Source organism: Opisthocomus hoazin, chromosome 7 (genome assembly GCF_030867145.1).
Source record: "Opisthocomus hoazin isolate bOpiHoa1 chromosome 7, bOpiHoa1.hap1, whole genome shotgun sequence".
NCBI classification, from domain to species: domain Eukaryota; kingdom Metazoa; phylum Chordata; class Aves; order Opisthocomiformes; family Opisthocomidae; genus Opisthocomus; species Opisthocomus hoazin.
The window spans coordinates 65,456,610-65,479,770 of record NC_134420.1 but is presented as its reverse complement, the minus strand read 5'-3'; the positions used below and the strand labels follow the sequence as shown (position 1 = coordinate 65,479,770).

At 45.5% G+C, this 23,161-nt stretch overlaps 1 protein-coding gene across 1 annotated transcript in view; it reads left to right on the top strand.

Annotated features, from left to right (window-relative positions):
• The first annotated feature begins 2,510 nt into the window (after positions 1 to 2,510).
• Positions 2,511 to 23,161, top strand: part of RTN1 (reticulon 1) — a 125,940-nt gene continuing 105,289 nt past the window's right edge. Inside the window, exon 1 of the mRNA XM_075426780.1 lies at positions 2,511 to 2,959. Within this exon, the coding sequence (XP_075282895.1) occupies positions 2,770 to 2,959 (190 nt within the window). The 5' untranslated portion in view covers positions 2,511 to 2,769. The remainder of the gene's footprint in view (positions 2,960 to 23,161) is intronic.

The window sequence follows — 23,161 nt, the reverse complement described above, 5'->3', positions numbered from 1 at the left end:
TGTCTATTGCAGTTGTCTTTGGAGTAGGGATTACCTGGAAGTAACTCTCACGTAAAAGTTGAATTTGATAGACTATGTTGTCTCACACTTACTTCTGTAATTGTTTTAACAAAGCAGTGGCTCAACAGGAGGTTCCCTGGTAGTCGTCACCCTCTGGCTAGCCATATTTCAGCCAAGTGGTTTGGAGTAGTTTTCTTCTTCTAGCTCAGAACTTCTATGCTGTGTTAAAGCATAGGTTTCCCTGAAAGTAAAATGACCTATATAATAATTGCTGATCTTGAAATAGGGTGCAAAGCACAGAAAAGAGAGAAGTGGGTTTGATTTTCAGTAATTTTCAGTCATTGTTTTTCAGTAATGAATCACCCTAGGGAGCTCAAAACAAGAAAGAAGTTATTGGTGGTTAGGTCCACGCTGTCTGTTGAGATCTGCTTCAAGTACTAACTCACCAACCTATACCAGGAGTTGTCAAGCATGGCTACCAGGGCAGGCAGAGCCTCATGAGTCCATGGGACCTTACGCGTACAGGTGCAGTTGATGATCGTATGTTATGAATCATGTCAGCAGAAGCTGTCTCATGAGACATCAGAGCTTACAGCGCAGACAGAAGAGAGTACACTTGGTTTGTAGCTACTTCTGAAGTTTTTTTCATGACAATATAGAAACAGTGATGTGATTTCCCTTTTTAAAGCCCAGTCTTGCTGGTCTTAGCCTACAGTGTCTCCACAATAGAACTGCACCATGCAACGCCAACCAGAACAACATTTTATTCTTTAAAATCACTCTGGCTACTTATAGCTTGAGGCAGTGGAGTTTATCGGAGTTCACAGCAGTCACTTCATTTCCAGTGTGATTTGGCCAGTCTTCAGCATTTTGCTCACACTGGCACCTTTAGCTGCAGACCTCCAAAAGGACATCCCTGCCCCTGGTCCACCCCACCACGCTGAGGAGCTCATCTGTGAAGAGCCCAGGCGAGCTGGCACCAAACAGCACGGACTCACACAGCAGCAGGACAGCTCCCAAAAATAGAGCCTGAACTGGAGTGACGAGAAGGGTGGTGATTCCCTGGGAAGGTAACACAAATGGAAACGCTGGAGGCTACTTCTGAGGCTCTTCATCTTGCATTGTGGGCTTATCCTGAACTTCCTCCCCCCTTGCATGGAGAGACTAGAAACACGAAGTTTTAAAACCCAAGCACAAGCATGCTGGAGCTGGAGAGGGTCTGAAGCGTGCTGAGGGATGCTGTGACACAAAGATCAGAGCAGGAGATTTGTTGCTGCAACAGGCCAAGAGCCAGGTGGGGGTGAAGTCTTCTGGCTGGGGCAGTTACTCTCCACTTTGTAGCTTCTCCGCGTCACAAGAGAGAGGTCCTTCTGCAAGACAGTAGTTTCCTTACTTTAACCTGTCAGTGCCAGGGCTCCATGCAATGCAGGAACGGTCTCATACCATTTACCTGACTCTGTTTCCTTGTCTGCTAAAGGATGGCAAGGATACTCGTTGCTAGTGCACCTGGGAAGCGTCACAGATCCTGCCCTGTACTTTCACCTTTGCTGTTTAAAGAGGGCTTATAAGAAAGATGAGGACTAACTTTTTAGCAGGGCCTGTTGGCGATAGGACAAGGGGTAATGGTTTTAAACTAAAAGAGGGTAGATTTAGACTGGATGTAAGGAAGAAATTTTTTGTGATGAAGGTGGTGAAACCCTGGCACAGGTTGCCTGTAGAGGTTGTCGATACCCCATCCCTGGAAACACTGAAGGTCAGGCTGGATGGGGCTCTGAGCAGCCTGGTCTACTGGAAGATGTCCCCACTCACTGCAGGGGGGTTGGACTAGATGGCCTTTAAAGGTCACTTCCGACCCAAATTGTGATTCTATGATTCGATATCTCATGCCACTGCTGCTCTCGCTAACGGCAAGGATCCCTGACAGTTCACACCGCCTCTGTAAGCATGCGTGACTTCCGTGAGACAGTAAGCAAGCAAGCACAGTGGCACATCAAAAAAAAAAGGAAAGGGAAAAAAAAAAATGAAGGCACACAGACACCTGCTGTGAGTTTATTTTGACAAGTGTCACTTAGATGCAATAAGCTGTGATCAGCTCTCCGGCGTGGCTGCAAACAGAAAGGAGCCAACTGGGTAAAGAACCCCGGGTACCGGGGAGCGGCATGCAGCTTCTCCCCTCTGGGCTGGGGGGCGCGGAGGGGGGTCTGCAGCCGAGGGGGTGCGCCCTGCGGGGAGGGGTGGTCCTGCAGCCGAGGGGGGTGCACGCTGCGGGGGGGGGGGGGATCCTGCAGCCGAGGGGGGTGCGCCCTGCAGGGAGGGCGGGGGGATCCTGCAGCCGAGCGGGGTGCGCCCTGCGGGGAGGGCGGGGGGATCCTGCAGCCGAGCGGGGTGCGCCCTGCGGGGGGGGCCGCGGGAGAGGGGCGGGAGGCGCGGGCTTTTCTCCTCTCGCCCGCAAGCCGATGCCCGCCCCGCCGAAGCGGTGAAGCGGGGGAGCGCAGCAGCCGGGCTGGCGGATTCCTGCCCTGTGATATGCCAGCCACAGGGTGACGCAAGGGCTGGAAGGCTCCAGCTAAACAAGCCATTTTCACCTGCGTAATAAGCGCTAGTGGAGATCCAGCCCCAGCAGCAGCACCAGCGGCTCCCAGTCCCCGCAGCCGGCCGGACCCCAGCGCGGCCGCAGCACCCTCCAGCCCTCGGCGGCCACCGCAGCTTTTTCGGTGGCTCCCGCAGCAGCCCGGGAGCCGGAGACCAGCGGCCGCCTTGCAAGGCAGCATGTCAGCCCCGCCGGACCCCCAGGACCTGCTGCTGGCGGGCACTGGGGTGCACTGGGCGGCGGACGGGGCAGAGCAGTACGCAGCTGGGGCTCCGCTGCGGGATGGAGATGGGGCTCAGCAGCGGGAACAGCTGGTTTTCGGCTCCGCCAGGGAACACCCGCCCGTTGCCATGGCGACTGCATCACCAGGTAAAAGGCGAGGGGTACCCAGGGTTGCTCAACAAAGGGGCCCTGGCAGCAGCATCTCTTGGTTGTCTCGTCCCCCCGTCCCTTCCTCGGTTCTTCTCCCCGCCTGGCTGCTTGGAAACATTACTAACGAGTTAGCGAGCGCATGTAGGAAAACAGAAAATAACGAGCAATTGCGGCCTTTGCAAATAATTTTTGCTGATGTGGGGGAGGGGGGACGCAGGACCCAGCCAAGTTCCCTAAAGCTCTTTGCAGTTTTCTAGGCACAGGACACCCAGATTTCAGTCAAATGGTGGAGGGCTTTTGATTTCACCTGACTTGATGGGGCTCTGTCCTCATTTGTCATACACCTGTACACATCTGGAGTGACAGATCTCAAAGGAGTGACTTTGGCTGTTCCCCGTGCACCCGGAATTCCTGCCTGGCCCCATGTGTTATTTCAACACGTAGCTTTTAATGGAGTGCCTATTCTGAAATGTTTGTATATTTTCTGCATGCTTTTGAAACACTTCCATTTAATCATGTGCTTTTCAGTTGCTGTGTTCTCCTATTGCTTTTTTAGCTGTATTTGACTTAAGGTGCATTTAGTTTAGCTAGGGTCTGCAGGTTCATTGATTTTCAGTTTACTTTTGGGGTGTAACTGATTTCCTTTGGTTTAGGGTTCCTTTCTTTTGTGAGTGAATTAATAGCAGGTGTATATCTGTTAATGTACCCTAGAAGGCTTCAGCTTCCAGTAGCTCCTGGTAGAAATGTTTGGGGAAAAATGACTCTATTTCCTTCTTAGTGACGCTTCACCACTTTCTTTCCCATTGTCACCCTTCACAGAACCCAAATAACCAAATAAGCCAGCCCTGGGGAAGCTGGTGAATCCCATCTAGATTCCTCCTCAGTGGGAAGTAGATGTTTCCATTATGCATCCTGAAGCATTAAACTTGTCTTGAGTAAGTTGAGGGTCAGGGCTTGGGACAGGAATCAGTCTCCGTTATGCAATAGCTGCAGGAGCATTAGGAACTGCGTTTTTGGGCTGAGTCCTTTCTAATCCCGTCGAGTCAATCAGCACAAAGAGTAGCTGGCCAGAAACAGCACGGTCTGTGTGACTGTGTGTGTTACTCCACTGATACCCAGCTGTATGGTTTGTTCAGGGTCTCCGTGTGCATCTGTGCGCGCGTGTGCTCTCAACATGGATGTTTCCCTGTTGCTTTTCTGTCTGCTTGATGCTGCTGAGTTCAGTAGTAAAATGGGATCTAACGCCCATCGGCGGATGTGGGAAATGTTTTGCTGTTTTGTAGCGTTGGGCAGGCAGCAAATCTGCTGATGTGCTGCTCATTCGCTGATCTGAGTGGTAGGCTGTGAAACGTGACTTTGTACTGGGGAGAGAGGCAGATGGCTTGTCATGTAAGGCTGTTCTAGGTGCAGGGGGCACGTGTGAGAAGAAGGGCAGGATTGGGGTCTCCAGGTAGGGTTGCCTCAACAGTATAATGACATGAAGAAGGGGGAAAGGATCTTGTGAGTTTTGTTGTTCACTGATGGATAAAAATATGGCCATGCTGAATCTGAGCGTACAGAACAAAGAGGGGTGGTCTCTTAAATTATGTAAATCCCCATTAAGTTGAATGTGATACTGCTTACATTTGATGAAATCTTCTTCAAGCTTAGCCTGATCTGTAGATTCAGGCTTACAGAACGCAGAATACAGAGAAAAAAAGACAGAAAGCAAGAAAGACAGAAAGGAAGAAAGTAAGCAAGAGAGGAAGAAAAGGAAAAAAGAAAAAGAATGAAAGAAGAAATAAAAGGAAAAAGAGAAGGAAAGAAAATAATTCTGGGCTTTTGGAATCCTCTGCAAAGGGGCTTTAGACATGTTTGTTTGCATGTGTCGAACTGTGACAGGGTGGAGACAAAGTGAGCAATACAGACCTTTTTTGGTGTTTGCTACCTGTGTATGGATTGACAGACTGTCAAATTAGCAATATCGTAAGAGTAGTAATGTGGTTTAAAAACTTCCCATTTTGTTCTCCCTGTGTGATAAAGTAACTGTTACGTGGCTGTGTGTGTGTCTAGCCGACCATGGCAGACGGAACAGTGCAGTCCTGTGCACGCAGTCTCCTTTTCTGTCTGTGGCTGCAGCACCTGTATTTCTGTTCCACCTTACCTAGACAGCTAGGGCTCCTGCTCCCTTCACAGGGGGAAGTAAATAATTTTCCTGTTCTCTCTGTGTGACTAAATATTCTTAAGTTGCTGAACAAGAGATCTGTCATATTGCTGAATATCTAAAACTGTCAAGTATTTCAGAAAACTCTTTAATTCTGCTGCTCAGAGGGGGGATTCCCGTGTATTGCTAAGCTGTAGGGATGGACCCAGCAGGAGATACCTAACTCCAGCAGCTTGCAATAAACTGCCATAAACTTACAATGCTCCCTGTACAGTGGGGCACCTGGGGACACTTTAGACAGAGAACAATGCACCTGAACAAGAGTGAACCGAACAGTATGTTTTCCGGGGAGTTTCCTGACGTATCCCATATCTTCCTCCACACCTCTCAGGCCAGTCCTTCTAGTGAAAAACATTATTACACTCTTTGAGGCGAGAGCAGGGTTTGGAGCTTGAGAGATTCTCCCAGCGTGAAAGTAACTGAAAATAAATGGTGGGAATTTATCACAAGTTGTACAGAAGTTTTGTTATCCAACCTAAAAATTTGCAAACTTTCCCTGTTCTCAGCTTTTGTTTTAAATTTGAAAATCAGCCAGGGATTGTTGAAAGGTTCAGGAATATTTTCAAGCTGGCCCTGAGCCCGGCTTTGAGCCAAACTGGCTTTGTGTCAAAACCTTGTGAGTGGTTTCTGAATGATGAAAAGCAATGGATTTCACTCCCTGTTCTTCGGATCAACCAAAATCAGCAATGATTGGGACTGCAGAAAAAATTTCCCACGAGGAGTGGAAAGCTCAGAAATTTCTCAAGTAAATTCAGGGCAATAAGGAGCTGCAGATCCCACATCTGCTCCTCCTCCTGCAGAGCTACAATAAAGATCAACTCTAGTAGCTTCTGGGCAGGGAAAAAGCAATTTCTCTTGCTTTTATACTTGGATAAGCCCCTGGATTTTGCTGAAAATGTTTCTCTCCCTCAAATGGAGAGTTTCCCTCTTTCCCAAAGATGACTTTGGTTCAGGGTGAGAGGAGCTTGCAGGCAGCTCTTGCAAGGACAGCAGACTGAAGCAGTGCTCAAAGGCTGGTGAGTAGTTGCATGTTGGTGAAGAGAGCCCCATGTCACCCAACACACCATCTGGTCACAGATTCTGTTATTTATTTTTATCCATCAACAGTGATTAAAATTCCTTGAAAATAATTATTTCCAAAAATATGACACAGGCTACCAGGCATTCCCCAGGATAAATACATATGGTTTCCTTTAGAGAAATGGCAAAATGTAAGAATGGACGGTACCTCCCTGGTGCAGGTGTGCTTATGGGGAAAAAGAGGGGGAAAAGAGCAAGAACTCATCCAAATGGTGATTCCTGTGTCAGGATCTGGGAAATTGTATGCAGCCTTGTGCATTGGTGGGTATCTGCAGGGTGATTTACAGGGAGCAGTGGTGTGTCCCTACATCCATCTAGTTGAGACTGAGAGAGCTGCCAGTGAGCCCTGCCTGCTGATACACCAGGATGCTCTTTGACTTCAGACTGGCTGCAGCAGTCAGGACATCCCTGGAAGTCCTGCCCCATTTCCAGCTGCCTCCAAAGACAGGTCCAGCTGCCCAAAGGAGAGGGGACCAGTGCTACAGGAGATGACATTAATAACTGCGATGTGTCTATGGGGACACAATGGGATGGCAAATACAACCTATGGGAACCCGTCTGGAACATCAGCCAGGGACTGGCTGGGATCCACCGGGGTGCCCCAGTGGCAGGAAAACCCTATGATTATGGCACTGAACGCCACCCATGTGGCATGTGCTGGTGAGGCAAAGTGGGAAGGAGGGACTAGAAGCTTTGTGGATGAGGCAGATGAGTTGAGGGACAGCCTCTGCCTGCTGAGGAGCAGTGAGATACCAAATCCCAGGAGTGTTTTATCCTCTGAGGGGTGTAGATGTAGTGCACAAGACCACAAGTGGTCCTGGTCCTGCTGCTCCATGATGAGGACAGACTCTCTAGGCTCAGTGCTTTTAGTAAAAACATTTTTTAAAAAACCTTCCTAGTTCACACGGTTTGTAGAGGTCAAGTTTGAAAACGTGTGCTGTGTGTGCTTTTAGTAAAAACATTTTTTAAAAAAACCTTCCTAATTCACACGGCTTGTAGAGGTTAAGTTTGAAAATGTGTGCTGTGTACCCACATGCTCTCACTGTGAACTAACCCACCAAACCCCTGCCAGCAAGGGACTGCAGTCAGGTGCTCCTAGTATAAGCTTGTGTTTTGGTAACGCTTCACATGTAAATCTCAGTTTATTGTTTCTCTCCAGTTACTGGAGAAGGTGAGTTACTGGCAGCTTTACACCTCAACATGAAACAGGTTTTTGATGGCTTTTAGGCAGCTTGAGAGCCCTGTGTTTCACCTGGATGGTGAGAATTGGGTATAAACATGAACATTTGCACTGCTTGGGTTTGGCACTGATGCTTTTCGGGGATGTCAGAGCACAACCAAATGCAGCAGGTTCCCCAAGGCAACTGGATCAGTTGCTCTTTGTGGCCTTCCCACCCCTTCCCACGTATTGCTTTAGCAAGAGCTCCCCTCCCTAAGCATCCGTGGCAATGGACTACTCAAGGCCATGTGCACTATAAAGGCCAAAGTCCAAAACCTGATTTCTCAAGTTGCTGTAGTAAGACTCTTGATAGGGTGGATTCACTGACCTAAGCATACACCACAGGGGAGCCTAAGCAGCTGTTTGGAAATACGTCCTCAAATGCCAGGCAGTCTTATTCAGATTTAGCCAACTGAGGCCAGATTTAATCTCACTTCGGAAAAGTATATATATTAATACCAATTCTATTATTGACATTTTAGTCCTTCCTGATTTAGCAAATTGAATTTATTTTTTCTCTGCTCCCTGGATTAGTCCCTCAAAACCTCTGACATACTGGCGTGAGTGAAGGTGATGGAGATCATTTGGTGGAGGCTCTCCCCATTCCCTGGGGTTTTGTGAGCGCAAGCAGATTTTGCAGAGAGGGACAGAAACACAGTGGATTTCTTCTTGGATCCTTCTGTTCCTGTAATTCTCATGAAGCTTGACAAAGTGGCTGGTTCATCACAGCCCACAATCAGTCATCTAAAAAAAATTCCTATTGAAATACCATCCTTCATTTCCACCTGGGTAAAGTAGGAGCAATGGCTCCTCTTGGGCTCCTCCAGCAAGTGCTCTGCATCTGTGGGTGAAAAGTGCTATCAAAGGTGCATGAAGTCTCCTGGTTTAAAATCTGTGCAGCAATGTAGTTCTCAACTCCACACAGATCAAAATGCAGCCGTCTTTGCCCTGTTCCCCACAGAGTTGCAGGTAGCTCCATCCCTCCTTTGACTTCCACACTGATGAATTTTCTTCAGCCTTCAGGGCTGCAAGAGGAAGAGGATGAGGTAGATGAAACAGCGGAGTAGTACCAGGGAGGGTGACTCACCTGCCTTATTTTAATCTTCATCACTTGCTAATGAAATGTTTTATTTATAGGCAAGGAACTGAGGAAGAGAGATTGGGGAGGAGGAGAACGGCATGGAGGGGAAAGGCTTTGGATGTCCCAGTTGCAGCACGTATTGGGTTTTGCGCGTTGCAGTATTTCCTGGGCTGCAAGTCTCCCCTGGGCTGGGTGGTTCACTATATCCCACTGGTGTAAGGGTCCTGGGAGGCACATCTGCCTCCTTTTTTCTGCAGCTCTGGAAATGCCATTCAATGACATGTCTTACACCTTATTTTTCCCCCAAAAACTGTAGTGTGCAGTACACGCACACTCCGTGTGTGCTCTCAGTCTGCCTGGGGATGGCGACCCCAGCAAATGCCTGGGCGCTGTCTCTGGCTCAGTCCTCCTGGAAGAGTTTGGGCAGATCACACAGGTCTGTTTATCATGTCCTCACAGATGCTCCCACAAAAGGATGCCAGCCCAGCTGCGTGGCCTGGATTGACCTATGATGTTCAGGACTTGCGTTTGGCTCTACTTTAGGCCCTGAGACCTGATTTAGCCCCAAGACCTAATTATTTTGTGCACATGCGTTTTAGCTCAAAGTTCCTGAAATACCCAAGGAGTTGTGCTGCAGGTCCAGCGTCATCAACAGGGAATGGAGGTTTTTAAATGGGTGACTTCTCAGGAACTTGCCTCACTTTCCCTCCTGAATAGTCAGTGCCTCTAAAATGGGCCAAGTACGCACTAAACCTTTTTCATTTTTAATGCAGCATTTATGTCCTTGTGTCTGCTTTTCATGTTGTATTTTCTTACTGCCAGATCAGGGCTGCTTACAAAATTCTGGGGGTTCTTGTTTTTATTGGGTTGTTTTTTTTTTTCCAAAAGAAAAGAAGGCCGTCACAGAATCACAGAATCACAGAATAGTAGGGGTTGGAAGGGACCTCTGTGGGTCATCTAGTCCAACCCTCCTGCCGAAGCAGGGTCACCTACAGCAAGCTGCACAGGACCTTGTCCAGGCGGGTCTTGAATATCTCCAGAGAAGGAGACTCCACAACCTCCCTGGGCAGCCTGTTCCAGTGCTCCGTCACCCTCAGAGGGAAGAAGTTCTTCCTCATGTTCAGACGGAACTTCCTGTGCCTCAGTTTGTGCCTGTTGCCCCTTGTCCTGTCACTGGGCACCACTGAAAAGAGCTTGGCCCCATCCTCCTGACACCCACCCTTCAGATATTTATAAGCATTTATTAGGTCCCCTCGCAGCCTTCTCTTCTTCAGGCTGAACAAGCCCAGCTCCTTTAGCCTCTCCTCGTAGCAGAGATGTTCCAGTCCCCTCATCATCCTTGTAGCCCTCCGCTGGACTCTCTCCAGTAGCTCTTCATCTTTCTTGAACTGGGGAGCCCAGAACTGGACACAGTACTCCAGATGGGGCCTCACTAGGGCAGTGTAGAGGGGAAGGAGAACCTCCCTCGTCCTGCTGGCCACACTCTTCTTGATGCACCCCAGGATCCCATTGGCTTTCTTGGCAGCCAGGGCACACTGCTGGCTCATGGTTAACCCGTTGTCCACCAGGACACCCAGGTCCCTCTCCGCAGAGCTGCTCTCCAGCAGGTCCGTCCCAAGCCTGTACTGGTGCATGAGGTTGTTCCTCCCCAGGTGCAGGACCCTGCATTTGCCTTTGTTGAACCTCATCAGGTTCCTCTCTGCCCAGCTTTCCAGCCTAAACGTAGCAAGCCAAGTTCCAAGTAATGAAGCATTATTTGTAATTAGTTTTCTAATTTAGGGAAAGTAAATATATGTGCTGCTCTAGACTTGGCATGATTCAGCACTCAGGAACACCCACCACATTTAGTATTCTTGTTTTCTGAGACACTTCTGATTTATAGTCAGCCTTTTTCTCTAAGAAACCCCATACCTTCAACAGTGAGAATAAATTCTTGGCACTCACCTGCAAGACAAGACTTGAAATAGAGGGGACCTTAATCACCTATTTCAGTCCTCCTTGTTTCAATAAAGTATTTAAGGTCATAATTATATGGAACATAAGTGCATTCCTAACTGCTTAAAAAAATTAGGATGGTCTTAAGCATATGCATAAAGGTGAGCACACGTTTTGCTGAATTTAGCGATAAATGAAGTGGAAGATATATCACGGATAAATCGGCTTTATTACCCATTAGACCAGACTGCTTCAGGTCACTTGTGTGTAAAATGGAGGCACCAGCACTTACCTGTCTCATTACAGCACTGTGATTTTAATTAACATTTAAAGACATTGAAAACTTTGAATGAAAATCGTTGTAATGTTGTTGTTGTTTATTTTGATCTATTGTGTGCGTCCAGGTGAGACTAAAAATTGTTGGAAAAGACTACAGCCTTCACAAGCCTGTCTCTTTCAAATATTAAGGTGTTGTCTCATAAACATTGGCTTTGTCATTTAATATTCCTTAAAAGTGGGCTTTTCCATCTTTATTTATATAACAGCTGCTAACAGAGTTCTTTGAACATTTCTTTCACTGCTATAGTGAGACGCCTGCCCTTGATACATCCTCCAATTATCATGAGAACTTGTATCAGAAAAGGTAGCCGGTTCTTCAGAGATTATTCTGATACAATTGCCCTTAAACAGTTGCAGCATTCCCAACATCTCCCTCGCGGAGCAGTGACTCCCATGCCGGATGCGGTGCTGCAGTGGGGTGTTTGCTCCGGTACAGGTGAGGATGGAGCATGGGAGGACACTCTCCGAAGGGTGCTTTCTGTGCTGGGCTGACTCTGCAGACCCACAGAGTTATGTCAGCTCAAGGCTTTACTGTGCCATTCAGGACATGAATTATGTCTATTTTTCAGCATTGCTGAATTTATTAACTGCAACTGATTTATTGTTTGTAGCTTTAAAGGCATTGAAGGGCTTGTTAACTGCGGCCAGAAAAAAGCAAATGTATGGGGCAGCCTTGTCAGGCTGGAAACCTTCCTGCTCCCAGCCCCTGGGGATCTTGTGCCTCTCTTGTCTCCTAGGTTTTTTTCTGTGCAAATATCAGCCCATGTCTCAGGTGCAGATGCAGGTGTCCCTGGGTAAGCCCCGTGGCCGAGGACGAGGGACCGTGGCAGCAGGGCACAGCCTCTGGCCGTGGGACCAGGCAGGAGCCTCTCGCTGCCAGTCCTGGCAGGGCTTTGTCCCCCAAACATGGCCTGGGGTGGCCGTCCCTCACCCCATCAAAACACCCTTCATATGCACATTGCAAATCCGCAAATGCAGAAGTTCTAGATCTGAACCACATTCCCAGCCTTTCTGTGCCTGTGCTGCGTTAGTCACTGGCTGTATGACCAAACAGCCTAAAAATCCGCACCCTGGGCAGCCTCTGCAGCACAGCTGTCCAGAGAGGGGCTGCAGACAGCCCAAGCCATTGCCATTTATACTGATTTTCTTCTGCTGAACCTGGCCCCTTACACACTGCTCCCACTCTGGGGGTGCGTGTAAAGGCATTGGTAGAGACACAAACTGCATTTAGGGCTTGTAATTGGCAAGGGAGTTTTGCCTTTCACAGGCCTAACCCTGCCGCCCGACTTGCGGGTAGCAAGGCTGATTCAGGGAGGATGCCTACACCCACCGAAGACTGCATTTTGCATGCCAGGGAGGTGGGGAGTCCCTCGCCCCATGTAGGTCCTGACACGTGCATAGCCAGCAGAGCAGTGCTGCTTGGGAACGCTTTTAAACCTGAGCTCATCGGCAGGCCAAAGGGCCAGATCCCTAGCAAAGGCTAAAAGTCGCTCTAAGTCTGCCACCCCTGCGCAAGTGTTCACCTGTATTCAGGTCAGCTGAATCCCCTGCCCTGCGCAAGGAACGTCCACCGAGACTGCGGCCAGGGCAGGAGGTGAGAACCTGCAGCCGGCCGAACTGGGGAGCACAGCACCTCGTTTCTGCTCTGATCTGCTGAGCACCATCCCCGCGGGCTTTGTGGGAGGGTGCAATGGGTTCTCATGGGTACCATCTCTCCACTGACTACTGATGTACGGGGGGGCTCTGAATTCCTATAAGTGTTAATTAGGTCTTTCCCTTGATGTCCTTAATTTAGAGGCAACAGAGATATACTGACTGCTCATGTGCGTAGGAAATGTTTTGCATTTTCAGGATATTTTCGTTCCCGTTGACTTCAGCAGTGAAGCACAGTGCAACACACTGGAAATTAAATGTGCACTTCAGCTGAACTGGAGGCTTAGCTGTTCTGTGTGCAGGTGTAGCTGTGTGATATGAACAGTAATCGTATGTTATTTGCAGACTGATTATAGCAAAAAGGGAAATGGCTTCTCCCGCCCCTTATAAAAGTTATAAAAAAGTGTATCCCAGTTTTGCTCACCATTTTTTCATCTGATGGTTAGTGCTCATCTCTGTCTTAGGATTTACCATGTTTGCCAGTTTTCTGTGTTTTTTTTTTCCTTTTTATTACAAAGGTTTATATCTTTGGTAAACATCATTGATGAAATAGATGCTCTAAACTGCAATATTGCAGTGCATTAAAATTTAATTGAGACAGTTGCCTTTGATGTGGAGCTGACCTAAAGCTGTGGCTGATCCCTCTCTTTTGCAGCTTTTGCAGTTCTGTAAAGAAGTCATAATGCAGCATTCATGTTTTTGCTGTTTTCTCTACTGCTGTAGCAAAAGTACCACTGTGATTGAATATATAATTGTTTTCTCAGGACCTCCTGGTTATTCTGAAAGTCTATGTGCATAATCTGTGATTCTCAGACCATAATTAGTTTGTAGGAAAGGTGTTGGGCCCAAAGGCAAAGCTCCAAGATGATGTGTAAAAGTCAGGAGACATCCCAGAGGAGTCAACCTCCTCTGAACACATTGTTTATGGAAGAAAATAAGGTTTATCGCTTTCACTGGTCAGAAATCCTTAAATCAAAATGGCTGATAAGCGGCATCTTGGTTACAGGCAAGATAGGATTTTAACATCACTGCACAATTTGGAGTAGATCTTTGGTACGTGGTATCTAATTCTCTATTTTAAAATTTTCTTGTGTGTTTAATGTGGGTACATTGCATGCAGGACTGAAAAGCAAGCAAATAATTGTTCACATGCATAGATGTGGAGTCACTGGGTGAAAACTGGGTTACTTTCACATGGGTGAAACAGGAACTCTGCCTTTGAAAATGCATACTTGTCTCTGCTGATGCCAAGAAAAAAGGACCAAATTTCCTGAAATTGAAATTGTTTTTAAAACTTGCCCATCAGACAAAAAAATCTTTCCACAAGAGATACATGGATTAAAATCACATTTAAAAAAATAGTGACATCTTAGAAAGCAGTGTATATATTTTCAAATTATTCCCAAATAAATTCATATGTTTCACCTGATTTGTCTGGCAGCACTGTTTAGAAATGTACCTTGTCTACATTTGGTTTTATAGTAGGACATTTGTTCCAAATACACATAAATTCCATTTTAAAAGCACTAATTATGGCTTGCAAAGCTCTCTATTCGGTTTTAAAATTGCCATGTCATACACATTTTTTTCTGTTTTTTCTCCTACCCTAGAAAATACTGCTGGAGATTACGGTGGAACATCTGAGCAGCTATCACAGAAAAAGCAAATTGCCATTTTGGGTTTTTTTTTTTCTTGAAAGTCTTTCTGACATTAGCCTTTTTAATTCATTTGCTGTGTAGTAGAAGTTCAGGTCAGAGCTAAGGAGACAGGCTTGGGGATTTATGCTATGTAAAATATATGCCATTTCATCTCACTTTGAACGTGGTAAACAGACCATGTATAATTCCTGCAATATTTGGTAGATCTGCTAGGCCATGAAGACGGCATTTGTAATATTTGTGTAGCTGCATGTATTTTCACATGGTTGTCCATCGCTATGACATCCAAACTCATGTCAAAAGCAGCCTGAGAAGAGAGGGCTGAACAAAGAGTGAGAAGAAAATGTATCATTCCTAGTAGGAGATTTCAGAGTTTGGGCTTCTTTTTTTCCCCTCTCTCTCTCTGCTGTTGCTTTTTAATGAATCGTTCTTCTAACCTACTTTAAATCAAGCATCTAGCATGCTCGATGTTTTGCAGATGAATCATACGGTGCAATGCACTTATGCATATTTGCTGTGCAAGTACATTGTCAGCTTGTATTTGATAACCTACCAGCAAACAAGATTTATTTATTTTTTTCTGGAAGCTTGGGATACTAGCATCGTGCTCCAAGTGAGAGTAATGCAACCACTGTTAATAAATCAACCTGGGTCCGAGGATGTTTCACCACTTTCACTGCCTCCTTGATTAGCGTTATCCTCAGAGGTATAAATTAAAGAGGAAAACATATAATCTGGGAAGCTTCCCAGCATCATCTTTGAAAATGTGAGCTCAGTGCTTTGCTGAGATTTCTTTGGTGGAGGCATGCTAATAGCAATGCTGAAGATGTGCTGTGATTGCACCCTAAAGAGTAGGAAGATGCACAGAATATCTTAGTTTCTTTTTCCTTTGTCATCAAGATAATTTCTGATGTGATCTGCACAGGATGAATCTCAAACTGTTTCTTCACAGTCTGCGAACTGGTCCCAGAAGTGCAGCTTCAGTTGCTCCCTTTTCTACTACTTGTTCCTGTCGTCTGACATCTGCATAAAATATGTTACATGTTTTTCCATCTCAGCCTGCAGATAATTGCCTGCAGCTGTTAGCAGCAAGCGGACACGGTCCTTCTGCTATGTTGGTCAAAGCCTGAGCTTCAGCAAAAAGGATTTCAGGAATTTCTTCTGACTGTTCCTACGAGGTGTCATCACAGCCGGGTGGTAACTCCTGACGCCTCCCTCCCCGCCAAGGGAAGAAAAATGTGCTGCAGAATGTGCTGATTTGCAAAAAATTTTTCACAGGGAAGGTTTGATTTTAGCAAAGTTCCAGCTGTGCTAAATGAGCAGAAAAGGGATTTTTAAGCATATCAGCAACATCTTGGAGATGGAAATACTACAACCTCCAGCAATTCCCTGCACATAACCCGCCTGGATCTTTGGTATTTACGGGAACTAGGAGTTTAGCAAGACTGTAGTACTTGGAGCCTTGCTTCATAATGTCTCTGTGTTTCTATTTGCTTTCTCTTGGCCAGCTCTCTGCAAACATCATCTTCTGCTTTCCAAGAGATGGTGAAAAGCACAGAATGCAAGACTAAGCTGGTGTTCCTCAGGCTGCATTTTGGGGAGGTGTAAGGATACCTTTATTACTGTCTTGCTGATGGGACAACTGATGCACAGTGGAGTGAAGGGTCTTACAGATAGTCCCCACCGGCTGCATTTGAACTAGGTCTGGGTCTGCTGAGGCCCAGGCAGTGCAAGCCTGCTCCAAAGGGGTCCCAGCTTCATCACTGGTGACTCAGTGTGTGGGGCCTTTCAGGCTGAGACTCCAAAAAGTCATTCCTCTCTCCTGAAAAAATGTAGGGCAGCTATTTTTACTTAGATGTATGAAGATAGGGTTTTTTTTTTCCTGTCTGCTTTTCACTTCTAAATTCATATTAAGGATCCTTGGTTATGTTTTCCAAAGGCATTCACCCTTCCAGCTGAACAGCATTGAGGGAATACCATGTGTTATTTGCTGTCTCTACTGACTTGCGGAAAAGATGAGACTCCACAACCCTCCGACTGTAGAGTAGGTATGTTTTATTCAGCACTGGGCCCACGGGGGTTAGCACCGCCAAAGACGTACGCGCCGATATCGCCAAGCCATCTATAACTTATACAGTTCTATTTTGTATATTCATATATACCTATACATACGCATAACCTTTCCCGCTTCGTATCAAAATTAGTTCCAAGAAGTCATTTCCATAAACTCCTCTCGACTGCGCTTGCGTGGTGTCTCCTTGTGGTGGTCGTCGGGGGTCGTGGGGATGAAGTTAGATGACTCCTCTTCGTCACCTCTAGTAACGTTTTAACTTTGAGCAGGTTCAGTTACTCCTTGGCCTTTACCCAAACTACAGAACTGGCTATGGCTGGCTTTATGTGTAGACTTCTTGTTCTGTAACTCTTCTTTCCAGCCTTATCACTCAAACAGATACAAAATTTGTGGAGCTAAGGAATTTGCCAAACTAAAGAATTTGCCGAGCTGAGCTAGACTAGCATTAAGCATTGTCTAAGCTTATTTATTTCTTTATTTCCCTTCATCACTACTGACATTGCTAAGTTTGCTGAATCAACATGTTTCAACATTTCCAAACGTTTTTCCTGTGGAGCTTTCTCTTCCATAGAAAGGTTTTCTGTTTGCCCTTGATTTGAGATTAAAAGAAAATTGAAAATAATATGAAATTTTCCCACAGGACAGAATTTCTTTTGCAATAGCTCCACTTCCAGCTAATGTCAGGAAAAACACAAACAACCGCAGCCGATATGCTTAATTTCAACCCTGCATTTACAGCTTATTCTTTGCCGTTTCTGTCTGAAGAACAACATCAACACGCTTTACTCTCAGCTTGAAAATACCCATTAAATCCAAGAGCTAGTGCATTAGCAAGTAGGATTTGTTAGCACCTATTGTAATGCGCTCAACAGGAGTGTGACCTTTGTTCTCTGCCACGAGTGAAAATGAAGTTGTCTCCTGGTCCAGCCCATCTAATTGCTGCTGAAATAGTACCACGCAGGTTCTTCTCTCTTTATGGCAGATGACTTTGCCACCACTGTGGTGAAGAATGCATGAAGCCATCAGCTTTCCTCAACCTAGCAGCTGCTCAGCGACCTTGGATTTGAATAATTATATAGTGCTCCCTCCTTTACTCACTTAAAAATGTGACTTGCCTGTTGGTGCCAAGCAAGGGAAGCAGAGCCAGTAGAGGCAGCAAATCTGAATGTTTCTTCTTAGGCTATTACAAGATGACTTCTTTTTAAAAGCCCTCCCCTTCTCACTTTGTGTGAGCATGAAAGCAGTGCAGGCTTCTCCGTAAGCGGGAAGTGAAATCTTGAGAAGCCGTCAGGTGTCCTTTCCTGACCCTGCACTTGGAGCTGCAATGACCACCACTTCCTCAGCCTTGCTGTGCTGTGTGTTTTAACCAGCATTTTAGAGAAGAACGGGCTGTTGCAGAAGTTTTCAACCAATTTCAGGCCCTTTTAGCTGGATGGTGGTAACTGCCAGAGCAGGTAAGATCCAAGGCTTCCCAGGAGTCCTCTGCTCCTGTCTGCACCCAGCACTGGGTGCCCCAGGCTTTTGTGGCCTTTAGAAATGGAAAAGCTACATGTGAGCAAAACACCCTGTTGCCTGCAGTGCTGCTTGCTCAAGGGTGTCTGGTCACAGCTGCTCTGCTGTGCCAGGTACAAGCCAGTTTCTGAGAAGATGGGGTTAGAGGAGCTGGTTTCCAACCTTCTCTGACAGAAAGTTTAGAGGGGCGGGGGTTTTTGCTCCAGGTGCTTGGGGCAAACAGCCAGGAGAAATCAGCTACACTAAAAGTCAGTGTAGACACAAGGAAAAAATTATATAAAATGGACAGGAGTGTTCAGGCTGGGGAGGAGAGTAAGTCATTGTGGAGAGAAAAACAAATAGCAAGAAGAGATCCAAACTACTCTCATGAGGAGCCCGATCAGTTTTTGAAGGGAATTAGGTGATGTGATGCTTGTAGTGGTAGGGGGCTAAGCGTAGAAACTCAGCAAGTGCCATCCTTGTGCATTCATGAGCTCTGGAGACAGACTTTCCTAGCAAAACCATCTCTCCCCACCCTTTGTTTAGTTGGAGCTATTAACATAATTTCTCTTAAAAAAAAGCTTTGGAATGCATTTATTTCTTTTACTCAGCTGGAAGGGCATAAAACCCCCATTCTTCAAGGCAGAGACAAATTTATTCAACCTTTCACCATACAAGTACTACCTGAAGGAGTGCTGTGCCACAGCAGCACCTGGTGTGCTGGCTTCGCTCTCCGGACCCTCGGAGACTGGTTGACCTCTCCTAGCTCCTACATCTTGCACTGGGAAACTACAAGGAACACCATGAAAACTCAGAACAATCTCGGCCATCTGAATAAACAGGAAAGGTTTCAGCAGACAGGGCATCTCAGCAGGAGGAGCCAACTCCACACACAGGATGTGTAACCACAGATGAGTCCGTCAGAGAAGGATTGGGATGTTGAGGTTCACAAGCCAAATGCAAGCCACTATAGGCTGCAAAGCTTGTGCTGTTTTGCTGTTGCTAAACAGCAGATGCCACGCTGAGATATGGCGATGTGGGTTTTGTGTACATGATGCAGCAAATGGCCTGGGGGAAGAGCGTGGTGTCCATCTGGAGCACAGTGCTTCAACAGCAATGCAGAAAGTCTGGAGGAGGGCAGGCAGGGTGGTCGGATGTCTGGGAAGCATGATGTAGGAGGGAAGATTGAATGATCTAGTTTTGCTTAAGTTAAAGGAGAGACTCGCCAGGGGACAGAACAAGAGCAGTGTTGAAGTATATGAAAGCAAAGAGCCTGAGTTACCCTGATCTCCAGGTCCACGGTCAGCAGGAATGAATGTGACTTCTGTGGCAGCATAAGAGATTCAGATTAGTCATTGTGAAAAAAATTCTGGAGAATATAGACATGTAGGACAGAGAAACACAGGTTGCTGGAGAGGGGTGGGGTGGTGGTGGCTGCAGCTCCGTTGCTGGAGAGCTGTACGGGCAGTGCAGAGGGACATCGCTCAGCTGGCGTGGGAAGTGGTACTGCTGCCTGGGGCCAGCAATGGAGCTGGGTGATGCCTTTCAGGTATTTCTGGTCCTGTTTTGGGGAGTGTATAAGCTGGGGTGGGAGATGGCATCAGAAAATACACCGATTTCTTTTTTTCCTCTCTATATTTGGTCCCTGTCATGTTCAAACCAGCAGCTTCTTCTGTTGCCCTTTGAAAATGTGCACCAACCATGAGTCACAGAGAAGTAGGAATGGCCGATATTTTTGTTTCAGTGTCTTTTGATGGTAACTATTTAATTTTTTTAAAGAAAAATAGCTTTTTGTTTGTGTTGCAGGAAAAGTCCTTCTTTCCTTGAGTGGGGTGAATTGACTCCTGCAGACAAACGTAAACATAACATTCAATGGCTTAAGTGATGTTGAATGTTATGTTTGCCACAGAGCAATCTTCAGGATAAAAGAGTAATAACAAGGATTTTTAATAAATGCAGGATTGGAAGGGAGAAATTATAGAAGATTGTGCAGTGATAATTGGAGATTAACAGCATAGTGCCTGCATCCAGGGAAGTAGGAAAGGAAAAAATATACAGCAAGTACAGGCTTATTAATTTGATCTGCTTAGCATTGTTAAGAACATTAAGGTAAAAGGAAAATGGGAAAAATGCATCACTGATGCATAAATGCATCCATAAATGTGGACTGTGAAAACACACCTGATAGTTTACTCCAGTAAGATATCGATTGTTTTCTGAATGGGTTTCAGTGAAGTGTAAAACCTGGTACTACATGGAAAATTGCTGACTGAGCTGGAGAAGGTGGAGGGCAATACAGCCATGGCATGCTGCGTGTTACCTGAAAAGCAGACTTCCGCTGAAAGCAAAGCACTCAGGCAGTGTGGGAGCTGCTGGTGGGGCTCCTCAGCCAGTCTTGGGGCCTGTCTTATTAAATACCTTTGTAAAATGTTTGGTACCAAAAGCCAGGCTAGACGAGGGGAGTACGCTGGGAGTCAGGGCAAGAGGCGGCTATAGCACCTTGCAGGGGAAGCTGGCTGAGCCGGGCAGTTGTGGGCAGTAGAAATACACCCCGGCACCCTGCAAGGATAAGAGCTGTGTTTGTTGAGGTTGTTCGTTCTCTCTAGAATGAAGTTATAATGCATTTGTACAGGTGCTGGTTCAGCTCCTGCTTTGACCTTGGGATCACCACCATCATTCAGTGCCGTGGGTAACTGCACTGGTTATGTACAGAGTCACTGTTGTCCTCTGATGAAATAAAGAAAGCAATAAGAATGACATCAGAAAAAAAATATTGAGATGTTAAATACTTGACATTTGGTTTTGACGTTTTCCAAAACAAAAATACATTTGATTGGAAACAGTTTTAATTTGACAAAAAAACTCCCCAAAAAGTCCAGTTTTACTGAAATGACTTTCCCCGGCAAATTCTTTTAACTAAAGTTTTACATCCTCCTGAAAGGATGAGGCGATAACTGATGAAAGTAGTTCTGAGAAATGTAGCACCTCTTCCCAGCTGTGTTAATATTGGTGAGCAAACAGGATTTCTTCAGACCAACTTGTGAGCCAGATTTGGAGATGATTGCTTTTATATTTGGGCTGTATGGACCGATAGAGAATATTTGAAATGTGAGCTATACTGCTTAATTGTAGCCTCTTATATGAGTCACATGATTATTTAACAAGGATCCTTGATTGGAGGAATGAGCAAACACATCTTTTACACATACTTGATTGCGCCAATTTCAGTGCTTATTTTGTCTTGATGCTGATACATAGACATTTGTCACTGGTGGTGGCAAACATTTCTTTGCCAAAAAAATAATTTCTCAATCATTGACGGAAAATAGTGTATGGATTTAGCTAGTATAAAATCATTTAAACGTGTAATAGCCACTGAAAAATGTTTGTATCATCCCCTCTGTACCAAAATCAAGAAAACACTAAGATTCACTTGTGAGATACATTTGAGTTGGCAGCATTGTATGTGTCCAGCTGTGGAGATTTTATTGGGTGAAGTGCGAACCAGCCCCAGGAAAGGCTGATTCGATAGCGTTGTTAGCTCTGGTGCAAGTTGGAGGCTTGAGGTTTTTTTGCCTTTTCTGTACATTTAGGTTTCTCCTGGGTGTTAGGGTGGCTGTAATTCTCTCCTCAGAACAAGAGTGGGTGTTGCACCTCCAGTATAGCTGCTCCAGTGCCACGTCTTCTGCTGGTCTCTGGGTCTCATCCTGCGTGCAGCGTTAGTGGGGAATCACAAGGTCCACAGAAGATCACCGTGCGACAGGATTGGTAGTTTTACTATTTGTAGTACACTTCTTGTCGCAACAATTTTTCATAAAAGTTTGTTTATTAAGTTTGGGAAAAAAAGACTTTATCTTTCCTGAAGATCTCATTAAAGCATTGAGCTACGACAGAGTTCAGAAGATCCTTCTCTGAAGTACCTTTTCATTGGATTTAGAGCTCTGTTTCATGCATATTAAACACAACACATGATCTTCTTTCTGCTCAGAAGCAAAGGCTGCTGCTGGTGTAACACAGAGTCAGTGAGCTGCCTGGATTGAAAAATAATGTCCATTTTTCACACTGTAAAGGTCAGTACAGCTGCAGCAGTCCAGGATACCAGACTTGGACTTCAGATCCCTGAAGTTACAGATGGGTTTTTTTATGTGGTACAAAGAGGAGAGTTTATCTGTTTGGGAAATGACTCCACAGGTACAACACATTCATTTTCTATCGCAGCAGAGATTCCACCAAACATTGACGATTATTTCCCAGTTCAAGTGAATGTTGTAAATTCATCTTGGTGGCATGGATATTTCCAAAATCCTTGGTCTATATGTTGGTTTAAATTGTTAGCGATCTGTCCTTTCAAACACTGCTGCCAAGCCAGCCACAACCGCTCGAACCACAAACATAATAAAAGGCAAATTCTTTCCAAAAACACAATACTGTTTGTTGAATAGATTCCAATCACTGACCAAAAGAACGACAGATTAAGTAAGAAAAAAGGGAGAGAAATAACAGGCTTGGTAATCCAAAGCTGAGCATGGATAAACAAGAGGGGATCATGGAAGCCCTTTGAGTATGCAGAAAACACACATTTGGGAAATAAAAATGGAAAATGTTTAGGAAAACATCTGGAAGGAGCCGTGCCAGATGGTTGTTTCTCTTTGATCGGACTAGTATTTTTCTCATAAAAAAATGAAGCCCCAATTTTCATGTTTGTCAATATTTACAGATTTCAATCTGTATGTAAGGAGGAAAATAAGGTCTCAAATAGAACTCTGTGCATGCTTAAAATAAGCTTAAAATGCTTTGCTGACTCAACCTAAATGGCCTGCGATTCTGAAGTGCTGGGAACGCCTAACTCCTTTTCCAGTTGCTGGCATCTGAGAATGCTACACCCCTATTACAGAAAAGGTTTTATTTAGACGAGAAAACTCCAGGCACCCATGATTAGAAAATTTTAGCTTATGTTCCTTGCACAGAAAAATCTTGCTGAGCTGGTAGCAGGGTAGCACTGACTGGGATGAGCTTTCTTAGTTTCTGCTTGTTGCTGGTGGTGCAGTCAAAGGGAGAGATTTGGACCCTGTCTAATATTGCAGAGTGGGGAGAAGCTCAAAGAAATAAAAGGGGGCAAAGAAGAGAAACAATGTATGAAAATTGGCCTGCGCTGAATATTTTGTTATTAAATATTTTCAACAGCAAACATGCACTTTTCCCCATCAACCACTATGATAAGCCGAGAACAAAATAAATTTTTTAAATAGCTCCGAAGATTTTTGTTATATGGCTTTGGGGTAACATTGTTTTCCCCACTTGTAAGGGAGCATACCCATTTTATATAACCTTGAATAGCTGCAATTAGCAATGAATGTATTTTCTACCAAATGTTTGGGTTTTCTTTCACAAATCAATGGTCTTAAACTTTTGTTTATAAGACATGCCTTTGAAGTGATGTAGAACTGGATATTTTTTCATTTCGTTGTA